The 18,095-nt window shown below is 39.2% G+C and overlaps 1 protein-coding gene across 3 annotated transcripts in view; it reads right to left on the minus strand.

Annotated features, from left to right (window-relative positions):
* The window catches only part of MBD-like (methyl-CpG-binding domain protein 2), a 69,364-nt gene extending 51,292 nt beyond the window's left edge, over positions 1 to 18,072 (minus strand). For 2 of the 3 annotated variants that reach the window (XR_011713913.1, XM_071672128.1), the window contains exon 1: positions 17,799 to 18,072. Coding sequence is in view for 2 of the 3 variants with exons in the window: in XM_071672128.1 (XP_071528229.1) it covers positions 17,799 to 17,920 (122 nt within the window). In the remaining variant the exon portion in view is untranslated. The remainder of the gene's footprint in view (positions 1 to 17,798) is intronic. The other variant, XM_071672127.1, reaches the window with a different exon arrangement.
* Positions 18,073 to 18,095: the final 23 nt, after the last annotated feature.

Here is an 18,095-nt window from a genome sequence, read left to right on the forward strand (position 1 = left end):
TATACATGTGTATGTGGGTGGGTTGGGCCATTCTTTCGTCTGTTTCCTTGTGCTACCTCACTAACGCGGGAGACAGCGACAAATTATAATAAAAAATATATATATACATAAGAGAGAAGAGAGAGGCATTTGGACGATTTTTGCAGGGAAAAAATGAAATTGAGTGGGAGATGTATAAAAGAAAGAGACAGGAGGTCAAGAGAAAGGTGCAAGAGGTGAAAAAGAGGGCAAATGAGAGTTGGGGTGAGAGAGTATCATTAAATTTTAGGGAGAATAAAAAGATGTTCTGGAAGGAGGTAAATAAAGTGCGTAAGACAAGGGAGCAAATGGGAACTTCAGTGAAGGGCGCAAATGGGGAGGTGATAACAAGTAGTGGTGTAGTGGTGATGTGAGAAGGAGATGGAGTGAGTATTTTGAAGGTTTGTTGAATGTGTTTGATGATAGAGTGGCGGATATAGGGTGTTTTGGTCGAGGTGGTGTGCAAAGTGAGAGGGTTAGGGAAAATTATTTGGTAAACAGAGAACAGGTAGTAAAAGCTTTGCGGAAGATGAAAGCCGGCAAGGCAGCAGGTTTGGATGGTATTGCAGTGGAATTTATTAAAAAAGGGGGTGACTGTATTATTGACAGGTTGGTAAGGTTATTTAATGTATGTATGACTCATGGTGAGGTGCCTGAGGATTGGCAGAATGCGTGCATAGTGCCATTGTACAAAGGCAAAGGGGATAAGAGTGAGTGCTCAAATTACAGAGGTATAAGTCTGTTGAGTATTCATGGTAATTATATGGGAGGGTATTGATTGAGAGGGTGAAGGCATGTACAGAGCATCAGATTGGGGAAGAGCAGTGTGGTTTTCAGAAGTGGTAGAGGATGTGTGGATCAGGTGTTTGCTTTGAAGAATGTATGTGAGAAATACTTAGAAAAGCAAATGGATTTGTATGTAGCATTTATGGATCTGGAGAAGGCATATGACAGAGCTGATAGAGATGCTCTGTGGAAGGTACTAAGAATATACGGTGTGGTAGGCAAGTTGCTAGAAGCAGTGAAAAGTTTTTATTGAGGATGTAAGGCATGTGTATGAGTAGGAAGAGAGGAAAGTGATTGGTTCTCAGTGAATGTTGGTTTGTGGCAGGGGTGTGTGATGTCTCTATGGTTGTTTAATTTGTTTATGGATGGGGTTGTTAGGGAGGTGAATGCAAGAGTTTTGGAATGAGGGGCAAGTATGCAGTCTGTTGTGGATGAGAGAGCTTGGAAGGTGAGTCAGTTGTTGTTCGCTAATGATACAGCTCTGGTGGCTGATACGGGTGAGAAACTGTAGAAGCTGGTGACTGAGTTTGGTAAAGTGTGTGAAAGAAGAATGCTGACAGTAAATGTGAATAAGAGCAAGGCTAGTAGGTACAGTAGGGTTGAGGGACAAGTCAATTGGGAGGTAAGTTTGAATGGAGAAAAACTGGAAGTGAAGTGTTTCAGATATCTGGGAGTGGATTTGGCACCAGATGGAACCATAGAAGTGGAAGTGAGTCATAGGGTGGTGGAGGGGCGAAAATTCTGGGAGCATTGAAAAATGTATGGAAGTCAAGAACGTTATCTTGGAAAGCAAAATTAGGTATGTTTGAAGGAATAGTGGTTCCAACAATGTTATATGGTTGTGAGGCGTGGGCTATAGATAGAGTTGTGCGCAGGAGGGTGGATGTGCTGGAAATGAGATCTTTGAGGACAATATTTGGTGTGAGGTGGTTTGATCGAGTAAGTAATGAAAGGGTAAGAGAGATGTGTGGTAATAAAAAGAGTGTGGTTCAGAGAGCAGAAGAGGGTGTTCTGCAATGGTTTGGTCACATGGAGAGAATGAGTGAGGAAAGATTGACCAAGAGGAAATATGTGTTAGAGGTGGAGGGAACAAGGAGAAATGGGAGATCAAATTGGACGTGGAAAGATGAAGCGAAAAGATTTTGAGTGATCGGGGCCTGAACATGCAGGAGGGTGAAAGGCGTGCAAAGAATAGATTGAATCGGAACAATGTGGTATAATGGGGTTGATGTGCTGTCAATGGATTGAACCAGGGCATGTGAAGCATCTGGGGAAAACCATGGAAAGTTTTGTGGGGCCTGGATGTGGAAAGGGAGCTGTGGTTTCGGTGCATTATACATGACAGCCAGGGAATGAGTGTGAACTAATGTGGCCTTTGTCATCTTTTCCTGCACTACCTCGTGCACATGCAGGGGGATTGGGTTGTTATTTCATGTGTGGCGGGGTGGCGACAGGAACGAATAAGGGCAGACAGCATGAATTATGTACATGTGTACATATGTATATGTTTGTGTATATACATGTATACATTGAGATGTACAGGTATGTATATGTGCGTATGTGGACATGTATGTATATACATGTGTATGTGGGTGGGTTGGGCCATTCTTTCGTCTGTTTCCTTGCGCTACCTTGCAAACACAGGAAACAGCGACAAAGTATTTTTTATTTTATTTATTTACTTTGCTCTGTCGCTGTCTCCCGCGTTAGCGAGGTAGCGCAAGGAAACAGACGAAAGAATGGCCCAACCCACCCACATACACATGTATATACATATACGTCCACAGACGCAAATATACATACCTATACATCTCAATGTACATGTATATATACACACACAGACATATACATAATTCATACTGTCTGCCTTTATTTATTCCCATCGCCACCCGCCACACATGGAATAACAACCCCCTCCCCCCTCATGTGTGCGAGGTAGCGCTAGGAAAAGACACCAAAGGCCCCATTTGTTCACACTCAGTCTCTAGCTGTCATGTAATAATGCACTGAAACCACAGCTCCCTTTCCACATCCAGGCCTCACAACACTTTCCATGGTTTACCCCAGATGCTTCACATGCCCTGGTTCAATCCATTGACAGCATGTCAGCCCCGGTATACCACATCGTTCCAATTCACTCTATTCCAAAAGTCTCTCTTTCGCACACCTATCAATTAACACGTAATCCAATAACGCTCTCTGGCCATCTCTCCTACTTACATATGTATACTTATGTTTATCTCGCTTTTTAAACCAAGTATTCCCAATCACCAGTCCTTTTTCAGAACATAAATCTACAAGCTCTTCACCATTTCCATTTACAACACTGAACATCCCATGTATACCAATTATTCCCTCAACTGCCACATTACTCACCTTTGCATTCAAATCACCCATTACTATAACCCGGTCTTGTGCATCAAAACCACTAACACACTCATTCAGCTGCTCCCAAAACACTTGTCTCATGATCTTTCTTCTCATACCCAGGTGCATATGCACCAATAATCACCCATCTCTCTCCATCCACTTTCAGTTCTACCCATATCAATCTAGAATTTATTTTCTTACACTCTATCACATACTCCCACCACTCCTGTTTCAGGAGTAGTGCTACTCCTTCCCTTGCTCTTGTCCTGTCACTAACCCTTTCGTCTGTTTCCTTGCGCTACCTCGCTAACGCGGGAGACAGCGACAGAGCAAAGTAAATAAATAAAATAAAAAATACTTTGTCGCTGTTTCCTGTGTTTGCAAGGTAGCGCAAGGAAACAGACGAAAGAATGGCCCAACCCACCCACTTTACTCACAAGACATTCCCAAACCACTCTTCCCCTTTACCCTTGAGCTTCGTTTCACTCAGAGCCAAAACATCCAGGTTCCTTTCCTCAAACATACTACCTATCTCTCCTTTTTTCTCATCTTGGTTACATCCACACACATTTAGACACCCCAATCTGAGCCTTCGAGGAGGATGAGCACTCCCCACGTGACTACTTCTTCTGTTTCCCCTTTTAGAAAGTTAAAATACAAGGAGGGGAGGGTTTCTGGCCACCCGCTCCCGTCCCCTTTAGTTGCCTTCTACGACACGTGAGGAATGCGTGGGAAGTATACTTTCTCCCCTATCCCCAGGGATAGGGGAGAAATGTACAGGTATGTATATGAGCGTATGTGGACATGTATGTATATACATTTGTATGTGGGTGGGTAGGGCCATTCTTTTGTCTGTTTCCTTGCGCTACCTCGCAAACGCGGGAAACAGCGACAAAGTATAATAAATAAAATAAATAAATATATATAGATATGTGTGTGTGTATATTAGATGGGCCATTCTTCATCTGTTTCCTGGCATTACATCACTGACGCAGAAAACAGCGATTAAGCATAATATATAACAGTATATGTATATACATGAGTGGTGGGATGAAGAAGTAAAGTTGTTAGTGAAAGAGGAGAGGCGTCTGGATGATTCTTGCAAATGAGGGCAAATGAGAGTTGGGGTTAGAGAGTATCATTAAATTTCAGGTAGAATAAAAAGATGTTTTGGAAGGAGGTTAATAATGTGCTTAAGAGAACAAATGTGAACATTGGTAAAGGGGTCAAATGGGGAGGTAATTACAAGTAGTGATGAAATAAGGGGGAGATGGCCTGAGTATTTTGAAGGTTTGTTGAATATATTTGATGATCATCACAGAGTGGCAAATATAGGCTGTTATGGTTGGGGTGGTGTGCGAAGTGAGAGGGTCAGGGAGAATGGTTTGGTAAACATAGAAAAGGTAGTGATAGCTTTGCAGAAGGTGAAAGCTAGCAAGGCGGTGGGCTTGGATGGTATTGCAGTGGAATTTATCAAAAAAAAGGGGGTGACTGTAAAGTTGACTGGTGGTGAGGATATTCAATGTCTGTATGGATCATGGTGAACTGCATGAGGATTGGCGGAATGCATGCATAGTGCCATTGTACAAAGACAAAGGGAATAAAGGTGAGTGTTCAAAGTACAAAGGCATAAGTTTTTGAGTATTCCTGGGAAATTATATGGGAAGGTATTGAGTGAGATGGTAAAGGCATGTACAGAACATAAGATTGGGGAAAAGCAGTGTGGTTTCAAAAGTGGTAGAGGATGTGTGAATCAGGTGTTTGCTTTGAAGAATGTATGTGAGAAATACTTGGATAAATTGATGGATTTGTATGTAGCATTTATGGATCTGGAGAAGGCATATGATATGGTTGATAGAGATGCTTTGTGGAGGGTTTCAAGAGTATATGGTGTGGGAGGTATGTTGCTAGAAGCAGTGAAAAGTTTTTGCCAAGGATGTAAGGAATGCGTACGAGTAGGAAGAGAGGAGAGTGATTGGTTCCCAGAGAATGTCAGTTTGCGGCAGGGGTGTGTGATGTCCCTATGGTTGTTTAATTTGCTTATGGATGGGGTGGTTAGGGAGGTGAATGCAAGAGTTTTGGAGAGAGGGGCAAGTATGCAGTCTGTTGTAGATGAGAGGGCCTGGGAAGTGAGTCAGTTGTTCGCTGACGATACAGCACTGGTGGCTGATTCAGGAGAGAAACTGCAGAGGTTGGTGACTTAGTTCAGTAAAGTGTGTGAAAGGAGAAAGTTGAGAGTAAATGCAAATAAGAGCAAGGTTATTAGGTTCAGAAAGGTTGAGGGACAGGTTAATTGGGAGGTAAGTTTGAATGGAAAAAAACTGGAGGAAGTGAAGTGTTTTAGTTATCTGGGAGCAGACTTAGCAGAGGATGGAACCATGGAAGTGGAAGTGAGTAAAAGGGAGGGGGTAGGGGAGGGGGCAAAGGTTCTGGCATCACTGAAGAATGTGTGGAAGGCAAGAACATTATCTCGGAGAGCAAAAATGGGTATGTTTGAAGGAATAGTGGTTCCAACAATGATATATGGTTGCGAGGCATGGGTTATAGAGAGGTTGTACAGAGAAGGGTGGATGTATTGGAAATGAAAAGTTTGAGGACAATACGTGGTGTGAAGGGGTTTCATCGAGTAAGTAATTAAACGGTAAGAGAAATGTGTGGAAATATACAGAGTGTGGCTGAGAGAGCAGAGGAGGGTGCGTTGAAATGAGTTTGGACATATAGAGAGAATGAGTGAGGAAAGATTGACAAAATGGATATATGTGTCATAGGTGGAGGGAACAAGGAGAAGCAGGATACCAAACTGGAAGTGGAAGGATGGAGTGAAAAAGATTTTGAGTGACTGGGGCCTGAACATATAGGAGGGTGAAAGGAGCACAAAGAATCGAGTGAATTGGAATGAGTGTGAATGAATGTGGCCTTTCTGTCTTTTTCTGGCACTGCCCTTTGACCATCTCTCCTACTCACATACGTATATTTATGTATATCTCTCTTTTTAAACCAGGTATTCCTAGTCACCAGTACTTTTTCTGCACACAAATCCACAAGCTCTTCATTTCCATTTACAACACTGAACATCCCAAGCACACCAATTATACCCTCAACTGCCACATTACTCACATTCTTATTCAAATACCCCATCACTATCACCCGGTCTCGTGCATCAAAGCTGCTGACACACTCACTCAGCTGCTCCCAAAACACTTGCCTCTCATAATCTTTCTTCTCATGACCAGATGCACAGGCACCAATAATCACCCATCTCTCTCCATCCACTTTCAGTTTTACCCACATCAATCTAGAATTTACTTTCTTACACTATATCACATTCTCCCACAACTCCTGCTTCAGGAGTAGTACTACTCCTTCCTTTGCTCTTGTCCTCTCACCAACCCTTGACTTACTCCCAAGACATTCCCATACCACTCTTCCCCTTTATTCTTGGGCTTCGTTTCACTCAGAGCCAAAACATCCAGGTTCCTTTACTCAAACATACTACCTATCTCTCCTTTCTTCTCATCTTGATTACATCCACACACATTCAGACACCCCAGTGTGAGGCTTTAAGGAGGATGAGCACTCCCTGGTTGACTATTCTACTCTTCCAAAAGAAGAAACAGAGGGGGAAGCCAAGTGATGATTTTCCCACTTAGGCTCAGTCCTCTGATCTTAACACTACCTAGCTAACATGGGAAAGGGCAAAAATATATATGAAAAGAAGAGAGTGGTGAGAGTAGGTGAACTAGGAAAGGAGACTTGGGTGAGGAAGTACCAGGAGAGATTGAGTATAGAATGGCAAAAGGTGAGAGCAAATTATGTGAAGGGAGTGGGGGAAGAACAGGATGTATTTAGGGAAGCAGTGATGGCCTGCACAATAGATATGTGTGGAATGAGAAAGGTAGGAGGTGGGCAGATTAGAATGGGTAGTTAGTGGTGGGATGAAGAAGTGAGACTGTTAGTGAAAGCAGATTAGAAAGGGTAGTTAGTGGTGGGATGAAGAAGTGAGACTGTTAGTGAAAGAAATGAGAGGCATTTGGACGATATTTGCCGGGAAGATTTATAAAGAAAGGGGCAAGAGGTCAAGAGAAAGGTACAAGAGTTGAAAAAGAGGGCAAATGAGAGTTGGGGTGAGAGAGTCTCACCAAATTTTAGGGAGAATAAAAAGATATTTTGGAAGGAGGTAAATAACGTGTGTAAGAAAAGAGAACAAATGGGAACATCAGTGAAGGGAGCAAGTGGGAAAGTGATAACAGATAGTGATGGAGTGAAGAGATGGAGTGAGTATTTTGAAGGTTTGTTGAATGTGTTTAATGATGGACTGGCAGGTATAAGGTGTTTTGGTCGGGGAGGTGTGCAACATGAGAGGGTCAGGGAGAATGATTTGATTAAAAGAGAAGAGGTACTGAAAGCTTTGCAGAAGATGAAAGCTGGCAAGGCGGCAGGTTTAGATGGTACTGCAGTGGAATTTATTAAAAAAGGGGTGACTATGTTGTTGACTGGTTGGTAAGGATATTCAATGCATGTATGGATCATGGTGAAGTGCCTGAGGATTGGTGGAATGCATGCATAGTGCCACTGTACAAAGGCAAATGGGGTAAAGGTGAGTGTTCAAATTAGGGAGGTACAAGTTTGTTGAGTATTCCTGGGAAATTGTATGGGAGGGTATTGATTGAGAGGGTAAAGGCATGTACAGACCATCAGATTGGGGAAGAGCAGTGTGGATTCAGAAGTGGGAGATGATGTGTGGATCAGGTACTTGCTCTGAAGAATATATGTGAGAAATAGAAAAACAGATGGATTGTATGTAGCATTTATGGATCTGGAGAAGGCATATGATACGAGTTGATAGAGATGCTTTGAGGAAGGTTTTGAGAGTATCTGGTGTGGGAGGTAAGTTGCAAGAAGCAGTGAAAAGTTTTTACCAAGGTTGTAAGGCATGTGTATGAGTAGGAAGAGAGGAAAGTGATAGGTTCCTGGTGAATGCCATTTTATGGCAGGGGTGTGTGATGTCTCCAATGTTGTTTAATTTGTGTATGGATGGGGTGGTTAGGGAGGTGAATGCAAGAGTTTTGGAGAGAAGGGTAAGAATGCAATCTGCTGTGGATGTGAGCGCTTGAGAAGTGAGTCAGTTGTTGTTCACTGATGACACACTGCTGGTGGCTGATTCAGGTGAGAAACTGCAGAAGTTGGTGACTGAGTTTGGTAAAGTGTGACAAAGAAGAAAGTTGAGAGTAAATGTGAATAAGAGCAAGGTTATTAGGTTTAATAGTGTTAATTGGGAGGAAGTGAAATGTTTTAGATATCTGGGAGTGGACTTAGCAGCGGATGGAGCCATGGAAGTGGAAGTGAGTCACAGGGTGGGGGAGGGGGGCGAGGGTTCTGGAAGCATTTAAGAATGTGTGGAAGGCAAGAAAGTTATCTTGGAGAGCAAAAATGGTTGCAAGGTATGGGCTATGGATAGGGTTGTGCAGATGAGGGTGGATGTGTTGGAAATGAAATGCTTGAGGACAATATGTGGTGTGAGATGGTTTGATCGAGTAAGTAATGAAACGGTAAGAGAATTGTGTGGTAATAAAAAGTGTGTGGTTGAGAGAGCAGAAGACCGTGTGTTGAAATGGTCTGGACACATGAAGAGAACAAGTGAGGAAAGACTGACAAAGAGGATATATGTGGCACAGGTGGAGGGAACAAGGAGAAGCGGGATATCAAATTGGAGGTGGAAGGATGGAGTGAAAAAGATTCTGAGCAATCAGGGCCTGAACATAGAAGAGGGTGAAAAGGTAGCAAGGAATAGAGAGAATTGGAACGATGTGGTATACCAGGGTGGACATGCTGTTGTATGTAAGTATGTATGTATGTATGTATGTATGTATGTATGTATGTATGTATGTATGTATGTATGTATGTATGTATGTATGTATGTATGTATGTATGTATGTATGTATGTATGTATGTATGTATGTATGTATGTATGTATGTATGTATGTATGTATGTATGTATGTATGTATGTATGTATGTATGTATGTATGTATGTATGTATGTATGTATGTATGTATGTATGTATGTATGTATGTATGTATGTATGTATGTATGTATGTATGTATGTATGTATGTATGTATGTATGTATGTATGTATGTATGTATGTATGTATGTATGTATGTATGTATGTATGTATGTATGTATGTATGTATGTATGTATGTATGTATGTATGTATGTATGTATGTATGTATGTATGTATGTATGTATGTATGTATGTATGTATGTATGTATGTATGTATGTATGTATGTATGTATGTATGTATGTATGTATGTATGTATGTATGTATGTATGTATGTATGTATGTATGTATGTATGTATGTATGTATGTATGTATGTATGTATGTATGTATGTATGTATGTATGTATGTATGTATGTATGTATGTATGTATGTATGTATGTATGTATGTATGTATGTATGTATGTATGTATGTATGTATGTATGTATGTATGTATGTATGTATGTATGTATGTATGTATGTATGTATGTATGTATGTATGTATGTATGTATGTATGTATGTATGTATGTATGTATGTATGTATGTATGTATGTATGTATGTATGTATGTATGTATGTATGTATGTATGTATGTATGTATGTATGTATGTATGTATGTATGTATGTATGTATGTATGTATGTATGTATGTATGTATGTATGTATGTATGTATGTATGTATGTATGTATGTATGTATGTATGTATGTATGTATGTATGTATGTATGTATGTATGTATGTATGTATGTATGTATGTATGTATGTATGTATGTATGTATGTATGTATGTATGTATGTATGTATGTATGTATGTATGTATGTATGTATGTATGTATGTATGTATGTATGTATGTATGTATGTATGTATGTATGTATGTATGTATGTATGTATGTATGTATGTATGTATGTATGTATGTATGTATGTATGTATGTATGTATGTATGTATGTATGTATGTATGTATGTATGTATGTATGTATGTATGTATGTATGTATGTATGTATGTATGTATGTATGTATGTATGTATGTATGTATGTATGTATGTATGTATGTATGTATGTATGTATGTATGTATGTATGTATGTATGTATGTATGTATGTATGTATGTATGTATGTATGTATGTATGTATGTATGTATGTATGTATGTATGTATGTATGTATGTATGTATGTATGTATGTATGTATGTATGTATGTATGTATGTATGTATGTATGTATGTATGTATGTATGTATGTATGTATGTATGTATGTATGTATGTATGTATGTATGTATGTATGTATGTATGTATGTATGTATGTATGTATGTATGTATGTATGTATGTATGTATGTATGTATGTATGTATGTATGTATGTATGTATGTATGTATGTATGTATGTATGTATGTATGTATGTATGTATGTATGTATGTATGTATGTATGTATGTATGTATGTATGTATGTATGTATGTATGTATGTATGTATGTATGTATGTATGTATGTATGTATGTATGTATGTATGTATGTATGTATGTATGTATGTATGTATGTATGTATGTATGTATGTATGTATGTATGTATGTATGTATGTATGTATGTATGTATGTATGTATGTATGTATGTATGTATGTATGTATGTATGTATGTATGTATGTATGTATGTATGTATGTATGTATGTATGTATGTATGTATGTATGTATGTATGTATGTATGTATGTATGTATGTATGTATGTATGTATGTATGTATGTATGTATGTATGTATGTATGTATGTATGTATGTATGTATGTATGTATGTATGTATGTATGTATGTATGTATGTATGTATGTATGTATGTATGTATGTATGTATGTATGTATGTATGTATGTATGTATGTATGTATGTATGTATGTATGTATGTATGTATGTATGTATGTATGTATGTATGTATGTATGTATGTATGTATGTATGTATGTATGTATGTATGTATGTATGTATGTATGTATGTATGTATGTATGTATGTATGTATGTATGTATGTATGTATGTATGTATGTATGTATGTATGTATGTATGTATGTATGTATGTATGTATGTATGTATGTATGTATGTATGTATGTATGTATGTATGTATGTATGTATGTATGTATGTATGTATGTATGTATGTATGTATGTATGTATGTATGTATGTATGTATGTATGTATGTATGTATGTATGTATGTATGTATGTATGTATGTATGTATGTATGTATGTATGTATGTATGTATGTATGTATGTATGTATGTATGTATGTATGTATGTATGTATGTATGTATGTATGTATGTATGTATGTATGTATGTATGTATGTATGTATGTATGTATGTATGTATGTATGTATGTATGTATGTATGTATGTATGTATGTATGTATGTATGTATGTATGTATGTATGTATGTATGTATGTATGTATGTATGTATGTATGTATGTATGTATGTATGTATGTATGTATGTGTGCATGTATGGACGTTTATGTATATATATGTGTATGAGGGTGGGGTTGGGCCATTCCTTGTCTATCCCCTTGAGCTACCTCACTGATGTGGGAGATGGCGATTAAGTATAATGAAAAACAAAATAATTACCCACTGGTGGATGTGGCTAGTTCCCTGATTACTGTAGGAGCTTCATAAGGACAGAAGGGACTTCTGGGGCAGGAAGGTAAAGTAAAGTAAGGTATTCATATATGTATACACTGAAGATAAAGTATGATTAACATATACATATGGGTGTACACACTCCCTAGACAAACTCATGTCACACTCTCCTGCTTATGCTCTGGATATCACTAGACATAAAAGTAACACACTAAAAGATGAATATTCTGCCTCAAGTCCTTGACTGACATCATTTGTGGTTTCAGATATATGAAGGTCACAAATTTTACCCTTTTGCTGTTTCACTCTTTCAATACAAAGGGCTGGAAAGGAACCAGAGGTATGTTTCCCTTTGCATCTCCATGTGTACTTCAGTGTTAATATTCTATCAATTCAATAAAACTGAGGGACTCCATTGATATAGGCCTAAGTGTATCTTAGCTTACCTAAAGTGATTAATCATCTCACTATCAGTCAACATAATATCTATAGTGACAGGGCTGAGACTAACATTGACTGAGATTATTCATATTCTTATGTGCACATGTACTGACAACTCAGGTTAGATACATCAATGAACAAGAATTAATCAATGTCTCATCATCACTCCATGAATTAATATTAAAGAAGGGTCGAGATCGCTATAAAACTGTTGTTCGGGGCCAAAGGGCTGGACAACCATATAAATGTGGAGGCAATCTGGATGGTAGACACTAAAATGTTATTCTAGTATATTTTATCAACTTCATTGTAAAAGCAAGTGGACTTGAACGCTATAAATGACACGATGATACCACCACCTGGAAGACATGTCACCTTTGTACTTTTTTTACAGATCTTACCAGCATTATACAAATATGCTTCCTCCACAAGCTTTATATTCTTCTTGGGTAAATCAAGGTCTCCAAGGTCTCTTGGTTGCTGTATAACTTTTTTGTAATAGTTCATTTCATAATAAAGAATTAATTACATAATGTAAAATGATATGTGTCAGTGTTTAGGAGACCGATCTGGTGATAGCACTAAGGAGAAATAATACTTTCCTTTATTTAAGAGGCTACATATCCTTTTCACAAAATCTTTTCTCCTAGCTCATTTGAACACAACTAAGACAATCTGTATGGCATATAATGTGTCATTCTAGCACATTTTGGCTATTTCTGGAATATCTTGGGATTCTTTCACTCCTGGTAAGACACATACTTGGGTACCTGGAACAGGAAAGGGGGTGTGCTTGTTTAATTTGTTTATGGATGGGGTTGTAAAGGAGGTGAATGCAAGAGTCCTGGAAAGAGGGGCAAGTATGAAGTCTGTTGGGGATGAGAGAGCTTGGGAAGTGAGTCAATTGTTGTTCGCTGATGATACAGCGCTGGTGGCTGATTCATGTGAGAAACTGCAGAAGCTGGTGACTGAGTTTGGTAAAGTGTGTGGAAGAAGAAAGTTGAGAGTAAATGTGAATAAGAGCAAGGTTATTAGGTACAGTAGGGGTGAGGGTCAAGTCAATTGGGAGGTGAGTTTGAATGGAGAAAAACTGGAGGAAGTGAAGTGTTTTAGATATCTGGGAGTGGATCTGTCAGCGGATGGAACCATGGAAGCGGAAGTGGATCATAGGGTGGGGGAGGGGGCGAAAATTTTGGGAGCCTTGAAAAATGTGTGGAAGTCGAGAACATTATCTCGGAAAGCAAAAATGGGTATGTTTGAGGGAATAGTGGTTCCAACAATTTTGTATGGTTGCGAGGCGTGGGCTATGGATAGAGATGTGCGCAGGAGGATGGATGTGCTGGAAATGAGATGTTTGAGGACAATGTGTGGTGTGAGGTGGTTTGATCGAGTAAGTAACGTAAGGGTAAGAGAGATGTGTGGAAATAAAAAGAGCGTGGTCGAGAGAGCAGAAGAGGGTGTTTTGAAATGGTTTGGGCACATGGAGAGAATGAGTGAGGAGAGATTGACCAAGAGGATATATGTGTCGGAGGTGGAGGGAACGAGGAGAAGAGGGAGACCAAATTGGAGGTGGAAAGATGGAGTGAAAAAGATTTTGTGTGATCGGGGCCTGAACATGCAGGAGGGTGAAAGGAGGGCAAGAAATAGAGTGAATTGGAGTCATGTGGTATACAGGGGTTGACGTGCTGTCAGTGGATTGAAGCAAGGCATGTGAAGCGTCTGGGGTAAACCATGGAAAGCTGTGTAGGTATGTATATTTGCGTGTGTGGACGTGTGTATGTACATGTGTATGGGGGGGGGGGGTTGGGCCATTTCTTTCGTCTGTTTCCTTGCGCTACCTCGCAAACGCGGGAGACAGCGACAAAGTATAAAAAAAAAAAAAAAAAAAAAAAAAACTAATGACATGTTACATATATACAAGTTTAAGATGGGGCAACATAAATGAAAAATTCTCTGTAAAAGACAAACAGCAATCACATCTGTACTAAAGGTGTGGGCAAATACACTAGATAAACGCTTAAATTACTATTCATGACGTCAATAAAGGGATAGAAAGTACCAAGGGAATGGAAGAGGGGAAACATCATACCTACAGAGAAAGAAGAAAAAAAAAAAAGACTGGGCCCTAGCACTGAAGTACAGTTCAGTCACTAAAGAGTATGGTGTGTAAAGTTCTGAGAAAGATTATCAGGAAGCAAGTGGATAATTTTCTATGGAGGAGAAATTTCCTAAAGTGTAAGACAGCATGGTTTTAGGGAGAGGAGGTCATGTGTAGATAACCTCTTAAGAGTACTACAAGAGAGTGAGTTCAGTCCTGGATAAAGAGAAAAGCTAGATGGACTGAATCTGTCTGGACTGCTAGAAAGTATTTGACAATGTGCCACACAGGAGGCTAATTGAAGCTGGATAACCAGACAGAAATAAGGGGGAGACTACTTCAATGGATATAAGATTTTCTCAGTGTGAGGGAACAAAGGACAAAGGACCCTTTTCCAACTGGATGAGGTGACCAGGAGAGTGCCATAGGGTTCAGTTCCAAGACCATCACTCCTCTTGACATAAGTAAATGATGTGCCTGAAGGTATGGACGCCTATTTGAATATGTTTATGGATGATGCAAAGGTCAAGAGGGAAGTGAAAAGCACAATAAATTACATTAACTTACAAGGGGACCTCTGAAAATATAGGCCTTTGTCATGTAGTGGTCAGTGTTACTGACCATGAGCCAGCATGGGCCAGCTGGGGTTTGAACCAACATAGGATCAAATCCTGGGCTTGGCTGTCATACTACATCTAACCCAAGTGTTCATCATCCTCATGAGGCAGGTTGATACATAGGTAACTGGCTTAGGTAAGTATATTACCCATGAGACAAAGCATTCCTTTATCAAGAGAAAGTACAGCAGCTTTGCTTCATCCACTAATAGGTCATCCTGGTCTTTAGCTAAAGGCATCACTAACAACTTCTGTCACTCTACATTTCCTTCACTTTATTGGCCAGACAGTACTAAAGCTGATGCTCCTAGTGACAAAGCAACTCTCTTTGGTTCTTGCTTCTCCTGAAACACTACCTAGGATGACTCAAACATTCTTTCATCCCCTGATGCCCCTCTTACTAATCCTATGCCACTTCCTGTAATCTCCTTTTGTACTATCCATAAAGCACTTCCCTCTCTGGGCATAAGGAAGGTTTATAAACCTGATGGCATACATCTTTGTGTACTGAAAAAGTTTGCCTCTGCACCTGCACCTGTACTTGCTCATCTGTTCCACTTCTGTTTAAAAACCAGAACTTTCTTCTTAGAAACATGCACTGGTACATCCCATCCCAAATAAGGGGTCATTGTTCTAACCCCTCTATTGTCCTGTTGCTTTGACTCCACTATTTCTAAAGTCTTTGAATCCCTCCTCATCTTTAATATCCTCAGACATTTTGAATGTCAGTCTTCTCTCAGATCACCAGTATGGCTTTCTTAAGGTGAAATCCACTGAAGATATCATTCCCTCTATCATAATTGTCTGGTTATCATCTCTGAAAAATTTGGGGGAATCCAATATAGATGCCCTTGGGATATCTCCAAAGCTCTTGACAGAGTGTGGCCTCAGAGTCTAATCTCTAAGCTCCCCTTTTCTGGCTTCCCTCCCTCATATCTACCTTCCTCTCTGGCCTATCTATCTCCGTGGTTGTCGATGGATCAGCATCTCCCCTATTCTGCATCATCATTGTTGTCCCTCCATTTTACCAACAATTTCCTTTCTCATACAAATGGCCATATGTGCTTATATAATGGTGAATCGACATTGCATTCTTCCAAATCATTCAAATCTGCTCCATCTCATCTCTAAAAAAACTTACACAGTAAACATACTCAGACAGGATATTTCAAAGGGGTAGATGAAACCTGGTTAAGTTTAACGCCTTCAAAACCCAGTTCCTACAAGTCTATCAATCAAAAATTCCACAGAACTTTGACAACTCTGTAATTTATCCTCTTGACTAAATGAAAATACTTTGTATTACCATAACATCCTCCCTATCTTGGAAACCTCACATTATGGAAAAAGCCAAGTCTGCCTCTAAGAAACTGGGAGTCCTGTTTAGATGTCGAAATTTCTTTTCTTCTGAACACCTGCTCTATTAAAACAAAGGACTGAACCATCCTTGTATGGAATACTACTCTAACATCTTTGGTGGTTCTAGCTCTGCATCCTCACTGTCCAGAGTTGAGTCAAAAGCTGTTTGACTTATCAACTATCCCATTTGCCTTAAGCGGCAATGTTGGTTTCCTTCCCTCTTTTGTATGTATTACTTTGGTTTTTGCTCCTGAAAGCTGGCTGCTTGTGTGCCCCTACCTGTAGCTAGACTACACAATAATCTGCAAGCTACTGTATCACATGATTAAAGTGTGGCTGTTGACAGCTGAAGGAGGGGCTATTTTGATTATTGTATTCTTTCCCTACACGTTGAAGCTCTGGAACACACTTCCCTCTCATGTCTATCCCAATGCATGAGACCTGGCCTTTTTTCTAAAAAGTTTTTATACTTCCTTCAAAATTCCTAAATACTTTTGCTCACCTCTTCTTTACCCTCTTCATTAATCTCTTTATATTTCAGTAAATGCCTGTATTTGATGTGGACTTTTGCCCCTGACTAGCCACCAACATAAAAAAAAAAAAAGGCTGGGATTTATATGTATGCATTCACACACACAAATAAAGACAGTACATAATTACAAGGTTAAGAGAATGGGGAAACATGAATCTAAAACTTTCCCCATGAAGTGCATATCAAATAGCAATCACACTCCAACACTGGTTGGAAATATGACATGAAATCCAACTCTAGCATATGTAAAGTAATGAGGATGGGACAAATATGGCATCAATATTGTCATCATCAAGCAGGAAATAAACTTCAGGATTCAATGTGTGAGGAGGACTTAATAGGCAGCATCATCCCTAACTTGTCTCCAGAATCCCATATCAAAACAGATGAGAAGACAAACTGGCTACAGGCACAAATCAGAACATCTTTAAAGTATACAGATAAGGAAATGCTTAGTGAGATATTCATATCCTATACAAGGCCCAAATTAAAATACACCTCAGGTTAGGTCACTCCATCAGAAGCACAGACAGCTACTAGAGAAGGTCCAGAGGAAGACAACAAAGACAGTACTTAATCAAGACCTAGGTCACTCGTAAAAGCTGTGGGGGCTTTAAATTTGCCCACCTTTAAAGAGATTCGTGTGGGGTGACATGATCACAAACTTTGTGATTTTAAAACAGGTCGACACTGTGGAGAGAGGACAGTTCTTCCTGAGATGAAGGGATAGAGCAACTACAGAAAAGATTGAGGAAATACTTTTATCGTATAATACCGGTGGATGAAAGAAACAATGATTTGATCATGGTTAATTTAAACAGAATACGTAACTCTACAACTTTGTAGGATAATACAGCATGTTGAAGAGATGGAGCCTTTAGAGTGTAAATCTCCCTTCCTGTTTAATACAAATAAATAAATATAGCCTACATAGTTACCTATAATAGTACACATCCACCTTTCCCGATGTGAGGCCAGTCTTTCGTAAAACTTCTTCTCTTTTCCAACCTTTCGGCAAAGCTGAACAGTCATAGCGTCGTTTTTCTATCTGCACAGACATAGTCAATAGCTATTCGTTTTTCTCCCAAATGTGCAAATTTCAAGTAGGCGAAAACTTTCTTCACTAATGTTTGTTTACGACCGACGCTCACCGGGCAGGGATCTCTGATATATTGTTAATTGAGTAAAGTAATTCCCTATATATCACATTTCTAATTTCATTTCTAGTTTTATTA

The sequence above is a fragment of the Panulirus ornatus genome, chromosome 17 (assembly GCF_036320965.1).
Source record: "Panulirus ornatus isolate Po-2019 chromosome 17, ASM3632096v1, whole genome shotgun sequence".
NCBI classification, from domain to species: domain Eukaryota; kingdom Metazoa; phylum Arthropoda; class Malacostraca; order Decapoda; family Palinuridae; genus Panulirus; species Panulirus ornatus.